Raw genomic sequence first — 26,698 nt, forward strand, 5'->3', positions numbered from 1 at the left:
TTTGCGAAAATAAAATTGGGATGTTTATTATTTTTTCTACTGGCAGCAATGAAAATCACTAGAAACTGTACTTTTGTCCTTTGCAAATGACCTGCATTAAAATTATACTCTTCCAAATAATTAATATAGGACATAAAATTCAGTTTTAAAATCCTCAAAATATTTAATTATCCAAGACAGAAATACTGATTTTTTTCCCATTAATGATGAGAAGGAACAAGAGATCAAGTTCAATCAAGATCTGACATTTATAAATTTTAAGCATTTGACAGAGCTAAAAGATCAAAGGATTAATTTATCAATTACAGGTAGAGAATACCATTTGTTCCTTTTCTAGGTCCATTACAATAGCTCTATATGCAGGGAGTCACAGAAGTTCTCAGATCCAATGTCAAATAATGGGATTTGGGCAAGCACTCTCAGCATCATTTGTATTTAATAGGCACTCCATGCACATGATGCAGGTAGGGAAACGTGTGTGGGTCCATGCATTAAAGACAAAACAGACTGGTACTATTGCCAAACGTGCAGAGTCAGTCAGGGTGTCGCTCAACGTTCTTTACACTTAATGGTTCCCGTGGAAATAAATGCAGAAGCAGAAATGTGTGCACATCCCAAAGCATCTTCTTTATTTGGTTTCCTGTGCTTTCTTTGCGTTCTGTTTTTCTTTTGCCTAGAAATTAAAGATAATATATTATAAAATCTTAAGTCTGTTTTAGAATATGTTAAAAGAAAATACCTAACAGCATTCTTAAGCTGGAAGGCTTGTCATACACTGTTGGTAAGATCTCTAGAGATTTGCAACTATTTCTGGATGATTAGTTACAATTCACACTCATTCAAAATATCACGTTTGCTTTGTATTTCTCTCATCAGAATCTGAGATGTATTATTTTAATTCTAATAACTTAGAATACATAATTACTCCTTCCATGAAGTCATGCTAATTCAAAAATATTTCAAAACAATATATTTATATATGTGCCTACTTCTCATTCAAATAAAATATGTAAGAAAAACCCTGTACTAGTTTCCGCATATTTGGATGAATTTAACACAAGTGCTCCTAAGCTTTGCTTATACGACCTGAGCAGTGTTTCACACATTATCGTAATTATACGGCTCGAACACAGTAATTCCATTTTAATGTTCCGCAGGCGAAGCAGCCAGAGTTTAGAGCTGCTGTCAGCCCGGCCCGAGTCACGTGGCCGGTGCGCAGTAAACCACAGCGGCGGACCGAGACCCGCCGTCTGCAGTGCGCTGCTGCGCGTGCGCGCAGGGACCCGGCCTGTGCAGGGGCGGGGAGATTCTGCGAAATGCCTGCCCGAGGCTCCACGTTTCTTACGAGCTCTCGGGGGCCAGTTCTGCAGGCCCGCAGGCAGCGCGTGGAGGAGCAAGATTTGAGCGTGCTAGAGAGCCATGTTCCTTCCACTCGGCCCGCAGAACCAGAAAGGGACACATTAGACTCCTGCCGTTACACAATTAAGAAAAGAATTTCTTTGGATTAAAAATAAGGTACTTAAGAACAATTACCATTTTTCCAAATGATACATTATGTAATATTATTATACAACTGAATGATAAAACTGAGAGCTATGCCCTAGAATGTCTTAAAACCAAACCTTATGTGTGCCATATAAAAAATAATAAAATTGCCTGCAAGAACACTTTTACTTAAGCACAGTTTGTAACTTGATATGTACATGATTTCTCATACGAAGAATTTTTGTTTCCAAATAATACAAATACAACAGGTTTTAGGCATAATTTGAAGTGAAAATATATACCTCTTTCCTTATTGATTTCTGAATATACTCTAAATATCATAGACTAGTAGGAATAACAAGAATGAATTCACTGGTTTATAGCATAGACTTTAGAACATGTAAGAGCAAAGAAAGACATATAATGCAGAAAGTGCCCGCACATTTATTAAACTATATAATTCAGGTATAATTAAGGATAAGTCAAATTAAATAAATTAAAAATAATTACCACCATTTATTAAGCACTTATCATGTACTTTACAGATACAATCATTGATTCTTAAGAATTCATAAACTAGGTATGACTCCCAATTTACACTACATATAGTAACTAAAAATATCTGCTAGTAAGTAACATACATGTATTCTGTTCTGCCTTTGTTAAAAAGTAAAAAATTGAACGTCCGGCCAAGATGGAGGCATAGGTAGACAGACTGTGCCTCCTCGCACAACCAAGATAGGGACACAACAATTTGGAAACAGAATAACAACCAGAACAGACAGAAAATTGAACTGTGAGGAAGTCGGACAACCAAGGAGTTAAAATAGACCCGTTCATCCAGGCCGGTAGGAGGGGCGGAGTCGGGCAGCCGGGCGGACAGGGGACGCGCAGCGCAGAGAGCGGTGGGACCACGCGCGCCAGACCGCAGTGGGCGACCCCGGCCGAGGGGCGGCAACCGGCAGACCCCGCGAGGCGGCGACTGTGAGGCAAGGCGGTGCGCGCAACCCAGGGTCCCAGCGCCGGGAAATAGAGCCTCGGGGCACTGATTGAAAACACCTGTGGGAGTGGAGGCGCAGGGAGAGACTCCCAGCCTCACAGGAGAGGTCGTTGGAAAGACCCACTGGATGCACAAGCCCACCCACATGGGAATCAGCACCAGAGGGGCCCAGTTTGCTTGGGGGGAAGCAGCGAAAGGGACTGAAATCGGCAGAGAGCGGAGCAAGTGCCATTGCTCCCTCTCGGACACCACCCCCACATACAGCGTCACAACCCAGTGACTGGGGTGCCCCGCCCTGGTAAACGCCTAAGGCTCCGCCCCTCATAAGTAGCAGGAGTGAGCAGACCAAAAAAAAAAAAAAAAGAGAGAGGGGGAGAGAGAGAGAGAGAGAGAGAGAGAGAGAGAGAGATGGCTCAAACAGAGAACAAATGAAAGCCTGAGAACCCATCCTTTTAAGCAACAGAGAGAGAGCCAACCTATCAGATGCACAGTTCAAAACACTGGTGTTCAGGAAGCTCACAGAATTGGTTGATTTTGGTCACAAATTAGATGAAAAAATGAAGGCTACAATAAATGAAATGAAGAAAAATACACAGGGAACCAATAGTGATGGAAAGAAAGCTGGGTCTCACATCAATGGAGTGGACCAGAAGGAAGAAAGAAACCACCACACAGAAAAGAATGAAGAAATAAGAATTCAAAAAAATGAGGAGCAGCTTAGGAACCTCCAGGACATCTTTAAACGTTCCAACATCTGAATTATAGGGGTACTGGAAGGGAAGAGTAAGAGCAACAAGTGGAAAACTTATTTGAACAAATAATAAAGGAGGACTTTCCCAATCTGGCAAAGGAAATAGACTTCCAGGAAGTCCAGGAAGCTCAGAGAGTCCCAAAGAAGTTGGACCCAAGGAAGAACACACCAAGGCACATCATAATTACATTAGCCAAGGTAAACATGAAGGAGAGAATCCTAGAAGCAGCAAGAGATAAGGGGACAGTCACCTACAAAGGAGTTCCCATCAGACTGTCAGCTGATTTCTCAAAAGAGACCTTGCAGGCAAGAAGGGGCTGGAAGTATTCCAAGTCATGAAAGGCAAGGACCTACATCCAAGATTGCTCTATCCAGCAAAGCTTTCATTTAGAATGGAAGGGCAGATAAAGTACTTCTCAGATAAGGTCAACCTGAAGGAGTTCATCATCACCAAGCCCTTATTATATGAAATGTTAAAGGGACTTATCTAAGAAAAAAAAGATAAAAAACATGGAAAGTAAAATGACAGCAAACTCACAATTATTAACAACCACACCTAAAACAAAAGCAAACTAAGCAAACAACTAGAACAGGAACAGAATCACAGAAATGGAGATCACATGGAGGGTTAGCAACAGGGGAGTGGAGGAGGAGAGAGGGGGAAAAGTTACAGAGAATAAGTAGCATGGATGGTAGGTAGAAAATAGGGGGAGGGCAAGAATAGTATGGGAAATGTAGAAGCTAAAGAATTTATGACACATGGACATGAACTAGAGCGGGGGAATGTGGGTGGGGGAGGGTGTACAGGGTGGATGGGGATGGAGGGGGGTAATGGGACAACTGTAATAGCATAATCAATAAAATATATTTAAAAATATATTGCTTTGGGAAACACACACACACACACACACACACACAAACTAAAACATAAGCCCTGGCTGGTGTGGCTCAGTGGATTGAGCACCAGCCTGTGAACCAAAAAGTTGCCGGCTCAATTCCCAGTCAGGGCACATGCCTGGGTTGCAGGCCAGGTTCCCAGTGGGGGCACATGAGAGGCAACCGCACATGGATGTTTCTCTCCCTCTCTTTCTCCCTCCCTCCCCACCTCTCTAAAAATAAATAAGATCTTTTAAAAAATACTACCAGATTTCCAATAGCATGGAAAAATATACTGTTAAGAAATACTTTCCTTCTGCATAGAGTGCCAGTGAGATACCAAAACTGCTGAAACAAGTTAGATAAGTTTGCAATCATGGGTATTAATGTACACATACCGCAAATAGCTTTTTCTACCCTATTTATATTAAGGGATAGAAAAAGTTCTGAAGATTTGTTATCTATTACCAATTAAGTTACAATGTCCTAGTCAAATGTGGACAAAAGTCAACATTGTGAAGTTGCCTTGAATGCCGCATAGCAACTGAGTTTATGGTTTTACATTATGGTAGGTTATTGGTGGGTTAAAAACTTGGGATTGACAACGATTCAGAGTTACATACAAAGGTTAAGAGAAAATTTTTAAAAGAATTTTAAGTATACTTGAACAAATTAAAGTTTTACAAATAATATCTTTATCTGACTTTATTGTGTTTTAAAGATTGCATTTATTTTTAGAGGGAGGGAGAAAGGAGGGAGAAGGGAGGGAGAAAGAGAGGGAGAGAAACATCTATGGGTTCCCTCTCTCACACCCCAGGTCGGAGGCCTGGCCCACAGCCCAGGCATGTGCCAGGACAAGAATCGAACCAGTGACCTTTCGGTTTGTGGGGCGGGGGGGGGGGGCGTGATGCCCAACCTGCTGAGCTGCACCGGCCAAGGCTATCTGATTCCATTTTATATTTAAGGTTCAGATTGGATATGCGGCACCCGAGGTTTTATAACTATGTATTTCTAGGGTCACCTCCAGAGCAGTTTTTATGTAACGTACACATACAGTCAGTGAACTCATCAGATGAGGGTAGCAGCCCCAATACAACAAAAACGCCGTGACGGCAAGACCTGCACCGGATCCATGGCAGCCAGCCACGTGCCCCAGGAGAGTCAGTCTTCGCCCTGGCTGTGCTGCTCAGGAGGGTGGAGAGACCTCCAGAGTTCAAACACATTCCTGCCACCGCAGGCGGCAGCAGCCGCCTCGGCTGCCCAGGAACTGGGCCCAGGCGAGCTGGGACTCGGCAGCCCTGCCTGGGGGAATTGGGTCTGGTTCCTTCCACCCTCTTTCGTGCTCTGTCCCCATACTCCACTTTCCCTTGGCTGGCGGGGCGGGGGGGACGCTTCAACTTAACAATCCAGTTCTGACCTCTACAAGGGATTTTTCTTGGACGTATTACCATTAAGTGACAAGCACTGTTAAAGCCTTTATATTAAAGATAATTATAAAATTTAATTTCAATCTATTCTCTTTTTAAATTTTAACCACATTTACCTTATCAGCATAAAGTGGTATTTCCCATGATACTTCCTTTTTAAAAATAAGATAAATAAGAATATAATTGTGCTACAGAAGCTGATTTGTTGGTAGAGATTAAGCGTTTAAACCAAAGATTTAAAATTGTGTGGATGTGAAACCCTTCCTCTAGGATCTTTCCCATGACTTCTTCTGGCACTTATAAATAAAATTTTAAAAAAGCTATTCCGCACAGTACTGTAATTAACTATTTTCCCCCCAACTCTATCATAAATTGCTTAAAAGAAGTATCTCCTTCATGTGTACAGTCGTAGACTTTCACACAGTGCCTGAACTGTTTGCTGCTACATACACGGTGAGTCGTTAACACATTTCAAAAATCTTAATCAAATAATGATCTGAATTCTCTTCAGAATCCAGGGAGATAACACAGCACGTGTACCAGAAATGCACGTGTCTCAGCAGTGTACACACGGTACCAATAATCAAAGAACACCCTGGAGAGACAGACAGAAGCTCCTCGGCCAGGAAGGACCGTTCAGGGAAGATGCGCTGAGGCCGGAGCCACAGGCCGGGCGGGGCCAGCAGCTCGGTGCCCCTCTGCTGCCCCGTGTGTTCCAACGGGAGCTCGGGAACCCGGCTCTGACGCAAAAGCTGAAAAGCTTGGGTTCTCTAACTACACTTTTTTAAAAAAAAATCTGGAGTTATACTGTTGTTAACATCAAACAAAAATTATCCTTGTCCCAATTTTTACAACATATTTACTCACAGTACAATTTTAACGTGAAGTATGCACATTTAAAGTTTATCAAATAATATTCGTCTGTTCCTTACTATTTATCTATACATAAATCTGACATACCATATGATTTAGCAGAACAGTCTGCATTATTAATTAATTTATTATTTTTATTAGAGAGCTGTTTCAGAGTGCTTTATACAAAGAACACGAGAGCTAGGTACTCTGTTAACTGAGCCAAACTGAGAATCACGGAATCTTAATTGTTAGTCTAAAACTTTAAAAGTCAGTTTCCTATCTTACTTTTATAACTTGGATACCCTAAAATACATGAATAAAAAATGTATATTAAAAAGAGAAGATTTAGCAGTCTTCTGCAAACACTTTTGCATTTAAAGGTAAAAGAGGAAGCACGATTCAGGATTTGGGAAATATGGTACACACAAAAATGTTAACTTACATCTCATATTATTTAGAATGTATGATCAGGTAAAACAGCTGGGTTGAAACGTGCCTTTGCTTCATAAACTTGAAGTTAGTAAGAAAAAATATATCTAGCATGTATGTGCCGGTCTTTAAGTAAATGGTCCAATACTTTATTTGTCTAGGAGTTGTCTTCTCAAAGTATGTCTCAAAATGTGGTACAGACCAGCTGCCTTGGAATCACTTGGGGAAGGAGGACTTCTTAAAGGCTCCTCCCCTTGTATCAGACCGTCTGGAGAGGGCCGGGTAACAGGTATTTTAAAAACTATCCAGCGAGGGTCACTTTCAGAAACACTGACTTACAGGATAAATTTTAATACAATTTTAATTTGTTTCACTTACTGAACAAATCTGTCAGTACCTCATATTAAAGAAAAAAAGAGAAATGTAGAATGTTTCACTAACTAATGCTAGTTCCCCATCAGTGGAAAGAACACTAGCTTCCAGATAACAAAATTCAACTTTTACTCTTGGCTACATTTTTTCCCTCGTCAATGACTGCTCTCGTTCTAAATCCAACGGTAACTCAAATGCTTGCTAAATTAAATAAGGAAACTCTGTTATCTCAGTTATTAACATTAAAAGTTGTCTTCAGCTTAAAGAAAGGAGAATGTTCACCCCTGGCTGAACTAATATGCTTGTCTAGAATATCAAACTGAGGGGAAGGCAAGTAAACAAAAGCCAAAAACTTCAACTAATCTTACCTCTACGTAAGCCAAAAAGAATTTTGTTTTGGGGGAACCTAAATCCCATTTAATATAGGCAGCAACGCTGTGATAACGATCCTTGGTGCCAGGTGAGCCCTGATTTATCAGAGGTAACCTATATGAAGGGCCACCTGCTGTGTGGTACACCTCAAGCTAATACAAGAGTGTGGAATGCAAACTGTAATTGAAAAATTGAAAAAAAAATCCACAAAGACCAAAACATGTGTGTATATATAGAGAGAGAGAGACAGACAGACAGACAGACAGACAAGGTAATCACCAGGAAAATTCTTACCTTTTCTTTTTTTAAAAAAGATTTCATTATTTTTTAGGCAGGGGGAAGAGAGAGAAACATCACTGTGAGAGACAAATATCAATCAGCTGCCTCTTGTACACGCCCTGACCAGGGACCGAACTCCACAACACAAGCAGGTACCCTGACTGGGAAGCGATGGAACCAGTGACCTTTCACCTTGCGGGATGCTGCCTAACCAACCCAGCCACGCCAGCCAGGGCCTCACCTTTTCTACCAGTGGTATCAACTGCTGGTGTTCTGCTAACGTCTTCAACAACTCCATAATGAAAGGCAGGTAATTGTGCTTCCTTCTGATATTTTCAATCTGAAAAGGAAACAAATATCAAACCAGACTAGCTTTACATTCCCACTAAGTTTCTGACATTTTAATTTTGCATACAATTCAGAATAGAAATGGGAAAAAACCCATTTTCAAAAGAAATATTTTCAAAATAATGAGATTACGTTCCTACCCAAAAAAAGTATATAATAAACATGCTGAGTTTCTTGGGCATGGCTTCCTATTGGTTTAGCAAATAACAGAGGCTTTTAAGACCTAGTCTAAGGTGGTTTGTGAAAACTTCACTTACATGAGCAGCACGCCTGCTGCCCACCACACCTGTGCAGTCATCAGGCCGAGCCTCCTGGGACCAGCTTTCTCTCGGGCAGGTTCACCTTTCTTGGAATTATTTTCAACCAGAGCAGGGTGCAGGGTAGGGGAAGATCTGTGCTCAGTGGTAAACTAGCATGGTCTGGGTCACACCCTCCCGAGTCATGTGACGCTAGCCTCACACTGCCACTGAGCTAGGAAGTGTTCTGCCTGGCAGAGGTTCAACGCACTGCGCATTCGCCACGGGAAAAAATGATTCCCATTGTTTGTATATTCATTTCGACATTCCTTTGCTTCCTCTAAGTTTGAGCTGCTTTGATTTCTCATGTGAACTTGTTATGACACCTTACAGACTCCCTCAATGAATGAATTAAAATCTAAACATATTCATTCTATGTAAGTATGAGAATCATTTTACCATTTCTTGAGCAAAGCATTCTCAGGTAAAGATTCTGAAAAACTACTTTGTGTTCTACGTTAGGCAAATATTAAAAATTATGTAATAATCCTGCATAAGAATATATTAAGCCTTTGGATAGTTTTTTTTATACCACATTAAATGGAAGATGAACATTCGAACTTTCATCCCTTACTTCCTTTACTTCCCTGTCTCCGTGCACCAGGCCCTCCTTTGCCTGCCCGGAACACTGGGGAGCCAGCCACCACCACTCTGCCTGAAGAAATCCCACCAGTTCGGGGCCATTTCACTGATTTAATAATCATCTGCTGGCTGTTAAATACGATGCAGAGCAATGTGCTGACACCACCACGGTGGGCAGTACAGAGACCACCCTTGCCTTCGGCTGAGCCCCGAATGAACAACATGCTCTCTGCACTGTGATGTGTGTGACGAGTGACAGGAGTGCCATGTCCAAAGTCACACCCCTTCTCCGTTTTCACCGTCTCTGAGAAGAGCTCATCGGACAGATTGCAAGTGAAGGAGAATGACCTCACTAAAGATAGCCCTGCTTTGTAGTTGGCTCTGAATAATAACAATGTTTGACATAATTAAATGAAAAAAAATTTTAAAACCTGAAAAATTGGAAATCAAAATAAAACAAATACACCAATTTGTGTATCAAATCAATAATACAACCAATCCACTCAAGAGAAAAGTTTTTCAAGTGAATTTAAAAACATAGTAATTTGATTATATACATAAAATGGGATATATCCTAAGGAAAAAAATTAATGTAAGAAAAAACTTTTCAGTTGTCATCAGCACTCCCAGCATTGTTATCCTCAACTTTATATAACTTATGCATATATATATATATATATATACACACACACACACATTTACATATAGCATAAAGCATATAAATATTTACTTTACATACATATGCTATAGATATGTAGCAGAAAGCAAATAAGTCATTATGGTACCGTTGTCAGAAACCCAGATTTTCAGCTTAAGAGAAAAGATACAAATGCTTTGTTTTAAGTATAAAAACCCTTTAAACCTATTATTTGAATATTAATATGGAATTCACATTGTGTTTTCTCTTCAAAACTGGAACAAAAAAAATCAAACAAACATGTATTTCTTAGCCCTGAAGAGACCTAGAAATAATGGCCCATCAGCGTCACTAAGCACCCTGAGCACTCAGAGAATGGTTCGCTTCCCACCGAAGGACCCAGGGCTGCTTGAGTCCGCAGCAGGAAGCGAGCAGGACGGGTCTGAGCGTCTGGTCTCCAGCAGAGGCAGCCAGAAGGACTCAGGAGACAGCCTGAAGTGCCTCCTGCTGGCCAAAGCGGGGATAACTAGAGTGTTCATAGCAACTGCAGTGAACTGGAACATCAAATAGGTTAAACATCTGTTCGTAATAATACTTAAAAACATTTAAAATTAAAGAAACCTTACTAGTTACTTCTGCAGAGTGCCAGAGAATCAACCATGGTTCTGAAGACTATTACACAATGGGAGAAAAAGGATCTATCACTCAACATACCTTCATGTCAAAATACATCACTCTACATTAACACACTGGAGAAGCAAATTGTAAAAAATACCTTATATCTTTTTAACTTTTGTACTTCTTCTTCAATAAGCATCTGGTTTTTGGCCACCTCTGACTGAATAGCACTCAACATGTTACCCTGGTCCGTATCCATGGGTTCCTCCTTGGGGGAAAGAGAAGAAAGAACACACCCTAATAACGGAGGCTTAAGTCCAGAATATTTTCAAATGATGAGCACAGCACAGTTCTTTTCAAATTTTACCCTTAACACAGTAACTGAATAGCAGCCTCACAAGTGCAGTGTTAAAGGCTGAAAGCCCCGTGAGTGTCCCCCATATGTCCATATTCTACAACACATAAACGTTCACTCAACAATCCGGACTGGAATACACGTCAATGCCGCGCCCTCCCATTCAGCTACAGACTTGTTTCAATATACTCTTTAGAAAATGTGATCAAAGGAATGTAAAGATTGTCTGTTACTAATTCTCTTGTGCCATCCTATTTCCTACAGAAAGATAATCAATCATAAAGACTAGTAAAGATTATACGTCAACCTCAATGTACCCCATTGATCCTGTGGGGACTGCAGTCTACCTTGCTATGTATTTAACGACAGTAAATAATTAATCGCTAACACTTAGTTAACACATACGACTTGTCAGTCACTGTCTAACTCAGTGATATATATATATGTATATGTATATGTATGTGTATATCTATACACATGTGTATATATGTAACATCTCAGTTAATCCTCACAACAACCCGCAAGGTGAGTACTGTCGTCCTCATTCTACGTAAGAAACCGAGGCACAAAGAAATACACTCAGATCCACACACTCACTTGGTGGCGAAGCCAAGAGCTGACTCTAGGCAGCCTGACTCCTGAGTGCATTAACCACCACTCAGAACACTGAAGTAACGGAAGGAAAGCAAGAAGAAAAGGAAGGAAGGTAGGAGGGGAGAGGAAAGGAAAACGTAAACACTCCCTCTGAGAAAATAGCTAAGTTTGAACTCTGTGCCTAAAACACGGCCACGCACCTCGGCAAGCTGTCTCTGTAACTCAGCTATCTTCTGTTCATAGATCATTTTTCTGTCGGACACAATGGCCATTAAGTTAAAGCGAATTTCACCTTCGCTGTACCTAAAAAAAAGTTAAAGTTTATAGTGTAACAAAGAATTGTAACACGGTTACAATTCAGATAGTCTACAGTGATTACCCCATGATTCTCTGGGAGAGCAAAGTCAGTGGTTCATGTATTGGAGACTCAACATAGTAAAAGATGCCAATTCTCCTCCACAATTTCTGTCCAAGCCCTGACAAGCATTTTAGCAGATATGGACGAGATTATATGGGAATTTACACGGGGAGGCAGAGGGTCTATCATCTGGAAGGACAGGAGCCCGGCTGGAGGCCTCAGTCCCCTGGACGTCAAGGCTGGTGGCCAGTGACTGAGACTGCAGCACTGGCGGGGGCAGGTGGGGCAGGGGGTCCCAGAACAGTGGGGAGCCCACAGGCAGACCCACACAAACACTCCCCTGCTTGTCCCGAGGGTGCAGGACGAGTTCAGCGGAGGAGGGCAGCCACTTCAACAAAGGGTGCCAGAGCAGGTGAGCAGGCATAAGGGGAAAAAAAAGGAACATTGACTTCACTTCATACCATATATAAAATTAACTGAAAATACAGAAAATGCTAGACTTCAATGAAAAATGTTAAACCATAAGCCTTTTAGAAAAAAGATGTAATAGTAAAGTCTTTGGAATCTAGGGAAATCTAGGCAAAGAATTCCCAGATTTGACAATAAAAGCACACTTCACTGCGGGGAAGACTGACTTCACAGGGATTGAGAGCCTTTGCACGGGACTGAGAGCCTTTGCACGGGAGGGTGGCACCGGCGTGGGGGCGTGAGGGGAGGGGCTGCGGACAGGAGTGAGGACCCGCAGGCAACGCCCTCAGGACTAGCAGTTAGTTCCTGGAGCGTGTAAGAACTTCAAGGCCCCACAGTCAAAAAAACCCAATGACAAAATAGGCAGAAGGCATGAGGAGGTTTTCAACGCCATTAGTCATTAGGGAAATGCAGATTAAAACCACAGTGCATCTCTTGACAAAACCACATGCCAGCAAGGATGAGAAGAAACTGGGTCACGCGTACATTGCTGGTGGGGATATAAAATGGCACAGCTACTCAGGAAAGAGTTTGGTAGTTTCTTAAAAACAAACCATGAATTTACCGTAAACCTCAGTAGCAGTGCCATGCCCCCGGGCACTTATCCCAGAGCCAGGAAAACCCATGTTCACACAAAAGCCCATACACGGATGTCTGTCACAGCCCTGTTCGTGACAGCCCAAACCTGGACACGATCCAGGTGTCCACTCAGTGGGACAGTGGGCCGAAAATGGCACGTCCATACCACAGACCAGTGATGGAAAACAATGAACTGCCGACGTACTCAACAGCCCCCAGAGTTTTAGAGAATCACACTGAGTGAAAGAAGCCAATTCAAGAAGTAACATATCATATGAATCCATTTATATAACACTGCACTCTTTAAATGATAAAACGTGCACGGGGAGGGGGGGCAGTGTGGTGGAGGCCCTGACCAGGCCACAGGAGGGGTCCCTGGGATCCCCTAAGTCTTGACTGCATCAGTGTCCACACCCCGGCTGTGCCCCTGTGCCCCAGGGCTGCGAGATGTCACCATCGCGGGGCAAAGGCTGCACAGGCTGGCTCTGCAGTCTTTGTGTAACTGAATGTGAATACATAATTACCCCCAAAAGTTTAATTTAATTGAAAAAACAGATGGTCAAAAGCGAAACTCCACAAAGCAGCTGTACCAAACATCTAACTTAACGGAGATGTGCGTGTTTAGCGGAATTCAGAGATTTTCTGAAATAGACTTCCTGAACACATTCCTATTAATCTAGTCAAAGGCAGACAGATGCCCCGTGAGCACTGCTAAAATCAAAATGAAGTGAAAGAGTGTAAAAATGTTAGAACGCCACGCCAGGGAGGTGAGCTGCGCGCTTACTTTTGTATCCTTTTCTCGATGACGGGCCTCACGGCGCTGATCCAGTCGTCCTGATTGCACGCACCTGGGGAGACAGACAGACAGACGCGCACGCGCTCACCGCCACTGAAATCGCCACCAACGCCGCTCCCCGACTTCGGTCCGTCACAGCTCTCTTTATAAACAGTTTAGGGAATGCGGAACGGTAAAAATCCTTTTGGCGTAACTACGTTCAGCTTCCTTTCATTTGACAATTATTGGGGTGACATGGGCTAATAAAACTATATAGGTTTGGGGGTGCAATTCTATAATATATCATTTGTATATTATATTGTGGGTTCGCCACCCCAAGTTCAATTCTTATTTTCTTGGTTACAAATAAGAAGAAAGAGATGATCACAATTTACATGCCACATGATTTTTGCCACTTAGTAGGAGCTAAACAAATGTTTGAGAAGGTAATGAATTAGGGTAAAACCAGCCCCCATGGTAGTGGTAAAATAAGGATTCAGTCCTTATCTGCCTGACTCCCCGCCACTGTGACTATAAAAAACTGAGATCCATACATAAGCAAAACCAATTTTGCCCAGTCGTTTTAATCCTCTTTCTCACCCTAAGTTTCAGCACAGCCTCGCAGCTGTACAGCAAGACTGGCTGTTCTTTTCATCCTTCCCTTCCTTTGTATTTGAAAGAAGCCAATAGAGAAAATGCAGAGATTAGAACATCAGCTTCTACAGAATTAAAAGAACATTCTATTCATTTTCTACAACAGACATAAAAAAATGTTTCAGTACAGCAGTAAACATGAAAATCTGCATTAGACAAACCACCGGTCCTATACACGGGACAGAGTCAAAAAATTACAAACAAGCCCTGGCGGGTGTGGCTCAGTGACTGGAGCACGGGCCTGAGAATCAAAGGATCACCTGTTCGATTCCCAGTCAGGGCACGTGCCTGAGTTTTGGGCCAGGTCCCCAGTAGGGGGCGTGTGAGAGGCAACCATACATTGACGTTTTTCTCTTTCTCCTCCCCTTCCCCTCTCTAAAAAATAAATAAATGAAATCTTTAAAAAAATTTTTTTACAAACAAAATTAAACAAATTAAAAATAAAATGAAATTCTTAAATTATTTTATGTATAAGTATAAAACAATTTTTTACAAACAAAATTAAATTAAAACTAAAATGAAGTTCTTAAATTATTTTTTATGTATAAGTATAATATTTTATGAATAGCAGATAACGTTAGAGTGAATTAAAACAGTTTTTGCTGGACTTAAATATGGATCATAAATTTTTTTAATTCAATGAGATAAAAATAAAGAGTTAAAAATATTTTATGGGCCTGTTATTTCTGTACCATGTCTGGACTACCAACGTCCCCTCACCCTCAATAACCATCTGTCATTTCTGCTTAAGGTCAGAGACGAGGTGGGACCAGGGCAAATCTCCCCTAGGGCCCAAAGGGAAGCACATCAGCACAATATTTACACGGAAACTCTGAAGGAAAATATTTTTGTAGATTAACATTAAACACTGGAATTAAAGTGTCTCTGAATGACCCGGCTGCAAACAAAAATATTTTAGGTCCAGATGCTAAGAAATGCTCCCTGTCCCTTATCAGTAGGTTAAAAAGGACAGTAACTCAAGTTCACCAGACAAAATAGTTTTTAAAAGTCAACTAAAAAGTAAAAAATAAATCATGTAATCTATGGTTTGAAATTTTTGTCTCTTAGAAAAAAATCAAAGCTTCCAAGTGAACAGCAGCCAGCATGTCCCCGCCGTCTGGTGAGCCTGCCAAGTGCGGAGGGCCCGAGGCCGTGGCCACACCGCACTCCCCGCGCCACCTTCCCCTTCCCTCCTCCGCCGCACTGCGGCCAGCACAGAGGCCGGTGCCCAGCCTTCCCTCCTGGCCAGAGCGGGACACCAGGATCAGGAGCCGGGTTACCTAAGTCAATAGGTCCTTCCCGCAGTCCGTCTAACTCATACAGTCTTCCGTTAACAGGAACGTAACTGACGAAGTGAAAAGCATCTTCTTCTTTGGCTGATGTCTTCGCATCAAATTCGAACATCTGCTGTCTGCAGCGGAGGGGAAAGAGCGTCAGAGACAGGCCGGCAAAGAAAGAAGCAGGGCCCGTGAGACGACGGGAAGTCTCTTACCTGGCGAAGCTGTTGTGTACTTGTCGGATGACATCTGAGTTGCTCAGTGCCAAACCTTTCATCTGAAACAATTTTTAAAAGTCACCCATTAAAATGAGAACTATCACAAAGAGAGCATTTTAAGAATAATAAGACTGTACTCACAGCTGCATCAAAACTTTGTGAAAATTCTTTAAATTCTGATAACGTCTCTCCTAAATGAACATCTTGATGAGTACAGTTCAACAGCACACTTACTATGGCTTGTGTAGCACAAGCATTATTAATTACCTGTAAAATATACAAGTGGAGATACCAGTTTGTTAGGAAAACTGTCAACCCGAGACAGTGACCCCCAAAATATAAAGTGAATAGTCTTCCCGTTTTAGTTCATCTCTCCTTAGCATAAACATAACAAAACCTTTAGTTTCCATTCTCATCTAGTTTCAAGAGCTTGCTGCAGTCCTGGAGCTGAAGACGCTAGGAACCCAAAGACACGAATGACCCCGTGGCACCACGGACAGCAATCCAGTCAGGGCGGCCAGAGCACGGCCTCCTGATTGAGAGCAAAACCGAGGGGGCCACTAGCACCCGCCTTCCCATCCTGTCCACCTCCTGCCAGGCAGCGCTTTCCCGCCGGCTTACTGCAAGAATTGTTAAAGCATCCGATACTTGACTAGTCGGGGGTTGTCAAATAAAAAAATGACGGCGAACAAAACAACAGCTGTTGGTGTGCATCAATCACAGTTATGCTTTTATTTGTCAGACCTGCAAAAACTATACTTTTGGTGTGCCACAGAAGTCTAGTATTTAGGTTATGTGTGCCACGAGAAGAAAAAGATTGAAAATCGCTGTCCTAAACCCTTTCTACCTGTCCAAATTCAACCCGTACTTTGGCACCCAAAGTAAGCTTCAGCTGACCTATGCGGTTTTCAGAGAAATTCTCCAATGACTTGTTTCAGCTCCCCCCTCTCGCTGCAGACCAGAGCTTCTCCCCCAGCCCCCCCAGCCCCCCCAGTGTCCAGACCACTGAGCTGGAAAGAAGCTCAGAGGATCGGTGAGCACCCACAAGGTCAACTGCAGAGACGAACTCCATCTGGTAAGTGACTGAAAGCATACAGCTTAATCTTAGTGCTGTACTGTGTTACTGTACTGTCATTGAATACCATTTTCTAACGACAGTCTTTCCATAAAACGCTAATTCACTTAAGATTTTACAGTTTGGAAGTTATCTATTTATAACCTGCCTAATTTCAGGAGAAAATTTTTCAGTCATCTTCCCTCTTTATTTCCTCACTCCTCTACTTCTCACGGTGCCAGGGGCTCGTGAACGGCCACCAGTTGGTACATCTTCAACTACAGTGTGTCTGGAAAACGCCTGGCCAGAGATTGCCCTCTCCACTCGGGGACGCTCTCCCCCGGTTCTCCACACACACAGCGAGGCCGCGGCCGCGCCGCCGCCATCCCTCTCACGCACGGAGCTCTTCCTCCAGAGCTCTTCCTCCAAACTGCCCGTCACTGACAGTTAGGGGAAAGGAACAGATCTACAATCCAGTTAGTATGGTTGCTGATTTCTTTTCATATCTATTTTGATCCGAATAACAATTCTTTAGTAAATTTGGGAGAGATTTTTTTATTTTTAAAGGAAACTTCATAAAAGTGGTTAACTTTTTGAGAGTTAGTGTCCCCTTATCTTGGGCCAAAGTTAGGGTGCAGTTATCTGGGGGCGGGGTGGGCGTGAAGTCATAAGACACTGAAGTTTATACTTATTCACACATTCCTTCCCAGTTGTGCCACAGGAAGAACATGGTAAGAGAATCCTAGGGCACATCCCTATTACCTAAGGGGGCTTCAGATGTGTGATGTATCACTTTGAAACTTTTTTAAAGACTTAGGAAAATGATCCCATCCGAACCCACCAAACTGTACACAGTGCCGTGAGGTGAGGGGCAGCCACGTGTCCCTAGCTAACAGGCGCCCGGCCAGCCCCCTCCTCCCAGCCGGCACCTCCCCGGGCCGCTGTGCTCCAGCTACACTGGCGTCCTTCAGGACCTCTGACTAGTCTCGCTGCCTCTGCCATCAAGCTGTCATTAATCCAGGATGATCCTCAACCTCTTCCCCCCAGTTAATGCCTACTTCACCTCTAGATGTCAGCTAAACTGTCACTCACAGGCCCTTTTCTAGATCTCCCTGAAGGGGCCAAGTCCCACGTCTCGGTGGGCAGTGAAGAATCTAATATTGCACAGAGAGAAATCTGGCCTTTGTCCTTGGCTCCCGGGACACGCTCCCCAAGCTCTCAAAAAGCTATGCCTTGTGGCGTGCCTTTGTTTACCCAAGGGCTCTGGGCCACGCAGATGGTCCAACACTGTGACTTAGGGTGGGGCTGTATGTCAACAGCACCGGCTCGGCCTCCAGTGCATCCGTCGACCAGGCCTGTGTGACCGGGGCCCACTGAAAACTCTGGGTGCCAGGAATCCATTGAGATTCCCTGGATGGCATCGTTCTGGACACACTGTCACACATCACTGCCGGGAAAGGCGGTGCCACCTCTGACCCTGCTGGGGGAAGATGACTGGGAGCTTCCTGCCTGGAACTTTCCAGAACTCCAGCTCATGTGTCTCCTTCTTGGGCTGAATGGAACTTATGGCCTTTCCGTGTAATAACCCATAACCCTGGCAATGATGGTTTTCAAGGAAGCCCATGCATTTTTCCAGCAAGCTGCAGATCCTGGGGTGCCCCCAAACGCAGAATGTCAGACGGGAGCATGGTTTGGGGGCCCCTGAACTCTATAGTTGGAGAGGCTCCTCAGATGATCTTGCAGCTGTGCGCCATGGCTCTCGTTTCACGCCAGGCAGCACACGTCACCGTGAGTTTGCCTTTCACTGACTGTGCCCACGTCCACAGAACTCTGGCACCCGGCACAGTGGCCGGCACCCTGTGGCACTGGATTGTTACTTCCTGAAAGACCGGACGGATGGAGCCGCACACGCCAGGACCACCACAGCACGCTCGTACCACCTGCATCAGACCGTCCCTGCTCGGTCAGAGGTGGTCGCTGGACGACGCTTTACAGCATCATCTGTTCTTCCGGGTCCTTACACACAGGTTGTAATGACCAGAAGACGACTTCCTTTCTCAATGTTGTATTAATCAGTGATTTACACACACACCTCCCATTAGAGTGTATGGTCAGCATTAGACAGCCAGCACCATCATCTCTCTAATTGGTGCAGTTCTTGGGGGAGCTCGAATTTTAGCATGTGAGGGGGTCCTAAGAAAAAGTGTGAGAGCGCTGCTGCATTGCGGACACAGTGGGAACGCAGTCCTGTTTGTAAAAGAGGCTGCTCTCGAGGCCTCGGAGCACCCAAGCACCGTACCTGCTTGGCGAAAAATATCGTGTCGAGTCTGGAGTCCTGAACCACAGAGCCTGCTGGTTCTTCTCCTGGCTGCCACTTGAACAAGAAAATCAACCCATGAACAGGCCTACAAAATAAAATACAAATTAGTGACACCAATCCCTGCCTCCTTTTGTAACCTATCGTCAACATGTTAAATTTTACTCAGCTACTTAATAAATGCAAATAAAGTGAACTCAATTTTTTTTAAAGATTTCTGTGGCTATTCAGTTGCTAGAATGGTGCCTAAGACAGGCTAATAAAACTTAAAATGACATCAGTTAAAACAGAATTATAACAAAGGGCTTACTCTCAAATCTATGGATTATTCATTTTCTACCTTGCATCACTTCACTTAAAAAAAGGAAGTAAGAACAAAGCAAACCCAGAAGAAGCTGCTAACGTAGACTGACTTCCGACATGAATGAGTGAAGTTCACTCAGGAAGGTCGCTGGTGAATGGCTGACAGCACACACATTGTGTAACGGAGGGAGTGACTTAATGTAGTTACTGGAGGCATGACCCACCCTGCGGTGTGAATGGAAGGTGTCTCCTTCTACCATACTGGGTGGAGCTGCCCCCTTCCTAAAGAAACTGTTGTTTGCCCGGGAAACAGCAAACTCCCTTCCACGCACATTCATCTTTCCTGTCCTTTGGACAGTCCCAGTGACACACCTGGAACGAACCTTCCCTGACCACTTGGCCTAGACTGATCTCCTCGTCTATCTAAAGCAGCTGCACTCTTTGTGGGGAAGGCAGTGGCTTTGCCAACCATCCCCTTTTTACTAGGAAAACAGAAGCTGCATCCCAGCAGTCCCCATCGTCCCTGCGAAGAGCCAACTCCTTGTCTCTATCCCAAGGACTCCCCTCAGTGGAAACTCTGCCCCCTCCCCCTCCCCCTCTGCAACCCAGGGCCAGCGCTCGGGGACACAGAAGCAGTAGGCGAGGAGAGGCCAGAGAGGTGGCTCCAGTCGGAAGGGGAGAAGAAGGTCCTTTTGGCATCCCCCTCTGGAATCTGAGCTTCAACCACCCCAGAAGCAATGTGATAATGCAGAGACAGTTGGCAGTTACTGTCAGTATATATTACAAAGTGTGCTTTTGTTGGGGGCTGTGTCCTGCATGGCTGAGGAAGCCAGACACTCACCTCCACTGGGAAAAACCACAACGGGTGGAAGAGATTTTAGACTTCGGCAAGATGGAGGCATAGGTGGACGCACCGTACCTCCACGCACAACCAAGATTGGAACGACAACAATTTAGAGGCAGAATAACACCCAGAACTGACAGAGAATTTATCTGAATGGAAGTGGGACAGCCAAGAAGTTGAAATAGACCTGTTTATCCAGACTGGTAGGAGGGGTGGAGACGAGCAGCTGGGCGCTGGTCGAGGTGTGCGGAGAACAGGCGGAACTGGGCGCATAAGGCAACCGGGAGCGCCTGGGCATCCGGGGTGCACAAGATCGCAGCGGGTGGACCCTGAGTGTGCAAGTGGCAGCTGGCAGACCCAGAGACGTGGCGATTGTGGAGCAGGGCAGAGCGCACAACCCAGGATCCCAGGGAAGGCCCTGAGGTCCCACAGAGAACGGAGCTACCGCCATTGTTCCCTCCTGCCCCCTCCACCACGTACAACGTCACAATCTAGCGACCAGGGTGCCAAGCCCTCGTGAACGCCTAAGGCTCCTCCCTTCACTGTAACAGGAGCGACCAGACCAAAAAAAAAAAAAAGAGAGAGATGGCTCAAACAGAACAGATCGCAGCCCCAGAACTCATCCTTTTAAGTGACCAAGAGAGAGCCAACCAATCAGATGCACAGTTCAAAACACTGGTGATCAGGATGCTCACAGAATTGGTTGATTTTTGGTCACAAATTAGATGAAAAAAATGCAGGTTACCATAAAAGAAATGAAGGAAAATGCATAGAGAACCAATAGTGATAGGAAGGAAACTGGGACTCAAAACAGTAGAGGAGACCAGAAGGAAGAAAGAAACAACCAAAACTAGGAAAGAATGGAGAAATAAGAATTCAAAAAAACGAGAAGCTTAGGAACCTCCAGGACATCTTTAAATGTTCCAATATCCAAATTATAGGGGTACCAGAAGGAGAAGAAGAAGAGCAACAAGTGGAAAAGTTATTTGAACAAATAATAAAGGAGAACTTCCCCAATCTGGCAAAGGAAATAGACTTCCAGGAAGTCCAGGAAGCTCAGAGAGTCCCAAAGAAGTTGGACCCAAGAAGAAACACACCAAGGCACATCATAATTACATTAGCCAAGGTAAACATGAAGGAGAGAATCCTAGAAGCAGCAAGAGATAAGGGGACAGTCACCTGCAAAGGAGTTCCCATCAGACTGTCAGCTGATTTCTCAAAACAGACCTTGCAGACAAGAAGGAGCTGGAAGGAAGTATTCCAAGTCATGAAAGGCAAGGACCTACATCCAAGATTGCTCTATCCAGCAAAGCTTTCATTTAGAATGGAAAGGCAGATAAAGTACTTCTCAGATAAGGTCAAGTTAAAAGAGTTCATCATCACCAAGCCCTTATTATATGAAATGTTACAGGGACTTATCTAAGAAAAAGAAGATAAAAAACATGGATAGTAAAATGACAGTAAATTCACCATTATTAACAACCATACCTAAAACAAAAACAAACTAAACAAACAACTAGAACAGGAACAGAACCACAGAAATGGAGATCACATGGAGGGTTAGCAACAGGGGAGTGGAGGAGGAGAGAGGGGGAAAAGGTACAGAGAATAAGTAGCATGGATGGTAGGGAGAAAATTGACAGGGGGAGGGTAAGAAGAGTATGAGAAATGTAGAAGCTGAAGAACTTGTAAGTATGACACATGGACATGAACTAAAGGGGGGGAAGTGGGTGGGAGGGGGTGTACAGGATGGAGGGGAGTGAAGGGGGGGAATATGGGACAACTGTAATAGCACAATCAATAAAATATATTTTAAAAAGTATGCTTTTGTTGACAGACCTCTCGTTCATGTCTTTGATGTTAAAATGTCTTCCATGTTCTAATCCATGATCTCTAAGTGAATGTTGTTAAAAAATCAACCCATTACTTTGTTGATATGGAATTATAGGGACTTATTTTTTAATTCCTCGCAAGTTACTATTTATCTAGGAGTCTCAGGTTCTTGATTATAATAGGAGGATAGAATTCCTACCTCACCAGATTGAAAAAAGACTTGAAGGAGATAATGTATTCGGCCTAGGGTAATCCAAGTAAATAAACAGAAAAAGTTTACTCAAGTATAGACATATTTTCAATGCGGCTAAAATTATACTCACTTCAATTTTTCAAAGTTCTCAGGCTCTAAACTCCATATTTCTTCTACTTGGGCACCTCGGCAACCTGAAATAAGAAATCATTTCTTCAGAAAACAAAATATGCAGCTCATTTTTTTTCCCTCCACCATTAAATACCAACTAAAAGAAATGACTACTTGGGGAAAGTAAGACATGAGAAATTAAAATGGTAAAACTGATCAAGGTCACAGTCTAATCCTATTACGTCCTTTACTGTTTTCTAATTTACAATGGGAGGATATTGTTCTTATAACCAGAACAAGTTTCAAGAGTTCCTTTTCACTGACAGGCTACTCCCGTGACTGCTCCTTCTTGGATTTTCTCGAAATCTCTGGCTCTTTCTCACCCACTTTTTTCCCTGTCGCTAAGGTTTCCCAGCTCTGCCCTTGGCCCCCTTTTCTTACTACTATACCCTTTTTAAGGAGTAATAGCCCTGGCTGGCATAGCTCAGTGGATTGAGCTCGGGCTGTGAACCAAAGTGTCGCAAGTTCAATTCCCACCCAGGGTACATGCCTGGGTTGCAGGCCATAACCCCCAGCAACCACACATTGATTGATGCTTCTCTCTCTCTCTCTCTCTCTCTCTCTAAAAATAAATAAAATATTTTTTAAAAAAGGAGTAATAAATATCTACCACTTCACAGTGACTGTTATATCACATACTAATCTCTTTTCCTAAATTTCTATTCTATTTTCAGCTACTCAGCGTCCCCCACACATGCTCTTCCTCCTGGACAGTGCCCCTCACGGACCATGTCACATTTCTACCGTCACTACTGTCTTACAGGGAGTGGGGGGAAAGGGTTGGTGGCATCTGCTGGGTAGGAGCCGTAGGTGCCAAATACCCTACGTTGCAGAAGCAGCTCCCGAAAGCAAAGCTTTGTCTGGCCCGACATGTGAGCAGTGCCAAGGCCCGGAAACCCTGCTCCGGCGGGACGGGTGGCAGGGACGGCGTGAGGGCAGCCTGCCCTCCAGACTGCCGTCTGCTGGTGTGTGACCATGTGACCTCTCTGCTCCCCATTCCGACAGGGTTGTGAGGAACACTTGAGAGCTTTGTGGTGCATGAAACAATACAGGGCTGGCACTCTCTACAGGCCCACTAAGTGTCAGCTGGTATTATCACAAAGCAAAAAGCAGCCATAGGTACCATTGCCTTCTGCATGTAAAGTTCTTCAAATGCATTTTCTCCAATCCCTACAAGGCAAGTATTAATGCGAGAAAGGTTAAGGGATGTTCAGTGGCATGCCCAAATTCACTACAGCTAGTATATAGAGTGGCTGTTAGCATAATGCTGGCCCTCATGGAACAAATTAGGAAGTATTCCTTCCTCTCTGATTTTTTTGTGGAGAATTTGTACAGAATTGGCATTATTTATTCCTTAAATATTTGATAGAATTTACCAGTGAAACCACTATGGTTGGAGTCGTCTCTCTGAAAAGATGTTAACTTACAATGTCAATTTCTTTAATAAATATAAAGCTATACTGGTTATCTATTTTTTCTTGATTGAGCTTCAGTAATTTAGGTCTTTACAGAAATGCATACATTTCATTTGTCCTATCCATTGGCATAAAAATGTTTAGGATATACCCCTATTATCCTTTTAATATCTGGGGAATCGGTAGGTTCATCATCCCTGTTCTTTCTGATATTGGTCATTGTGTGCCCTGTCCTCTCCTGATTGGTCTGGTTAGAGCGGTATCCATTTTATTGATCTTTGGAAAATAGCTTTTGGTTTCATTGACTTTTCTCCATTATTTTCCTCTTTTCTGTTTCACTCAATTAATTTAAACTCTGACCTTTATTATTTCCTTTCATCTGTTTATTTTAGATTTAATTTGCTCTTTTTTTTCCCCTAGTTTCTTCAAGTGAAGGTGGGGTCATTGATTTGTTGTCGGAAAAGTAAATCCAGTTCATTGCTCCATCCTGGCTGGAAGCAGAAGTTTACAGATTCCATATTCACCTGGCAGGCTATCACAGCTTTTTTCAGTACATTTATGAATTATGTGTACATCATACCAATTAAAAGTATAGGTCTGTTTCAGCAGTTTCTTAATTTGATTAAACTTTGCTTTTACCATGTTATATTCCACCAACATTGTCTTTATGCATTCACTGAACCTGCTAGTAATTTCCTCTCAGTGAAGAAACTTTTAAAGTAATTCATAATAGTATTCATAATACAATGTTTCACATTTGAAAGAATGAACTCCCTTATGCATGACTTTTATGAAGTCCTTTTCAATTCCAAGTCTTCTGTACACAGGAGACTGGTGCAATCAATAGTTACTGGAGTGAATTAATTTTAAAATAAACAAGTTTGCCTAGTATAATATTGGTGTGGGCAAAAGGAGGTTTACAGTTGTTTGTATGGGAAATAATATAATTAATAATACAAAAATAAACTTTTCTGTACCCACAACTATTAACCTACTTTTTTCTTAAGAAATACACCCCTGTATTTCTTAGAAGTTAATTTCAATATGTCCTAATAGAGTTTTGAAAGTACATTTTTTTGGCTAAACCTGCAAGACATCTCAAACTTGGTATATGTCCAAAACCAAACCCATCTTTCTCGTCCATCAAGTCCATTCTCTTGAACTTCACGGGCCACCCAGGCTAGAAACCATGTAGTCATTTTCACTCCCCCTTACATCCGGGCGCACTTCTGTGGATTCACACATAGCAAGTTCAATGACTGTCCCTCCTCCTCTCCCACCCCTATTTTGCATCAAGCCAATTGCTCAGACTCTGACCATTTTAAGAGACTTCTAGTGTCTCGCACTTCATTCCAACCTGCCCTGCGTATTACACATAGTAAACCTAATTATCAAAATGTCATCTCAGCATTCGAGTATCACTGATAATTAAGTTCCCAGGGACTGACTCCAGGGCAATCCAAATGATACAACATGACATACAACCTGGCCTCAATTTACCTTTTCAGCTCCAGATACAAATACTCCTCCAGACTGTTACATTATATTTTAGTCACTTTCCCAGCTGTTCCCTAAGCCATACACTTTTAATATCACTACTGTTTGTTTTTTCTCCTGCCTGTGTTCCTGTAACATTTTGTTCACACTTCAGCATAGCTAGTCAGTCCACCACAGTATAGCCTGTCAGTTCTGTAGAACAGCTGTCAGGATTTATTCACATTAAAACCCCCAAACCCTACCAATGCGCCTGAAACACGGTAGCGGAACAATGTACGCTTGATAAGTGATATTCCAAATATTCAGTTAATTACAGTAGACGGTATCAATAGCAACGTTTAATTTTTACCCCGAGTGCAAGTTTTAATGTAATAACTAGAATTAATAATATTTAAGGAAATGTAATCAATAAAACTCACTGCCCAAAAAAGAGGCTGGGAAAGAGAGGGACAGGGAAAGGATACAAAGTCAAATGTGTTCATTATTCAGGGTGGAAGACGAGGAATACAGCTAGGAAGAAATTATGAGGCCAGCACGTGGCCTCTAAGCTGCAGCCCTGGCTCAAGAAAACACACTTCACCGGCAGCCAAAGATGAGCTAGAAGCAGAACCAGCCAAGTGGCCCGTCGGTCGCACGCAGTCAACGAGTGTGACGTCCTCCGAACCACTCGCACCCTCAAGGTGTTCTGCTTAGAATAACTAGAATCTCGGGGTCCTGGGCGGCTGGGGCCTCCGACACCCCACCCTCGAGGAGGCACAGCCCAGCTTTTCCTGCAGGACCGAGGCCCTGAGACACGCACCTGGGCGCACCTGCCAGGGATGACAAGCGCTCGGCGGAGAAGCGGCGGGGGTGCTTAAGGCGTTGGGGAGCGGGGGTGACTCATTTCAATTAAGCCAAGTAATTGGGAACCCGATCCTGGGGATGCGGCAGTGCAGAAACACAAGGTCCCTGCCCTCGTGGTGTGACTCTCAAAATCGCTGCGGAAACGCGACCGCTCGGGGCTGGGAAGGGGGCGGGGCCCCGCCTTTCCCTCCAGTTCCCCGGAGCCACCTGCTTTCTGACACGGGGCCTCGTGCCCGCAGGGAACCCTCCCGTTCCAGCTCGGGCCTCCCCTGTGACCCCCTGCCCAGGACGGTCCCCTCTGGCTCTCACCGAATCCTTTAATGAGCTCGGTGAAGACCCCGGGGTCGCTTTCCATGAGGCACCACTCCCCGGCATTGCCCGTCATGGCCCCGGCCACACACCGTCCCGCAACACGTCGGACGCTGGCTGGCCGGCCGGGCACCCGATGCCGCTGGCCACTGATCTCCGCGAACCCGCCGCGGAGCTGGTCAACCCACGTCACCCCGCCTACTTCCCGACAGCCTCCGGGCGCCGTCCCCTGCAGCGCCTCGGGCGCGGGAGGACGCTCTAGCCACCCAGGAGCCAGCGAAACTCTTCCCCGGCCGTGCAGCACCCGTCAAGCC

The 26,698-nt window shown here is 43.9% G+C and overlaps 1 protein-coding gene across 3 annotated transcripts; it reads right to left on the reverse strand.

The window, feature by feature from the left end:
* UCHL5 (ubiquitin C-terminal hydrolase L5) lies at window positions 1-26,664 on the reverse strand. Of its 3 annotated transcripts, none has more exons than XM_028531355.2 (11): window positions 26,385-26,659; window positions 22,280-22,343; window positions 18,959-19,064; window positions 15,747-15,872; window positions 15,603-15,664; window positions 15,391-15,521; window positions 13,466-13,529; window positions 11,477-11,579; window positions 10,485-10,592; window positions 8,088-8,186; window positions 1-673 (listed from the first exon to the last, which is right to left on the reverse strand). In XM_028531355.2, the coding sequence occupies exons 1-11, from the start codon at window positions 26,458-26,460 to the stop codon at window positions 629-631; spliced, it is 984 nt and encodes a 327-aa protein (XP_028387156.1). In that variant the 5' UTR covers window positions 26,461-26,659; the 3' UTR covers window positions 1-628. The 3 variants fall into 3 exon arrangements, with proteins under 3 accessions (XP_028387156.1, XP_028387155.1, XP_035871998.1); XM_028531354.2 differs by having other exon boundaries at window positions 10,485-10,595; XM_036016105.1 differs by lacking the exon at window positions 10,485-10,592 and having other exon boundaries at window positions 26,385-26,664.
* Window positions 26,665-26,698: the final 34 nt, after the last annotated feature.

This window comes from Phyllostomus discolor, chromosome 15 (genome assembly GCF_004126475.2).
Source record: "Phyllostomus discolor isolate MPI-MPIP mPhyDis1 chromosome 15, mPhyDis1.pri.v3, whole genome shotgun sequence".
NCBI classification, from domain to species: Eukaryota; Metazoa; Chordata; class Mammalia; order Chiroptera; family Phyllostomidae; genus Phyllostomus; species Phyllostomus discolor.

Bases quoted from the DNA above. Each gene is read 5' to 3' on its own strand.
- UCHL5 (XM_028531354.2), bottom strand. From the start codon at position 26,460: ATGACGGGCAATGCCGGGGAGTGGTGCCTCATGGAAAGCGACCCCGGG. The intron at 19,065-22,279 runs GTGAGTATAATT...TTTATTTTGTAG, and splicing joins GAGAACTTTGAAAAATTGAA to GCCTGTTCATGGGTTGATTT. The intron at 10,596-11,476 runs GTGCGTGGCCGT...CTTTCCCCCAAG, and splicing joins TACAGAGACAGCTTGCCGAG to GAGGAACCCATGGATACGGA.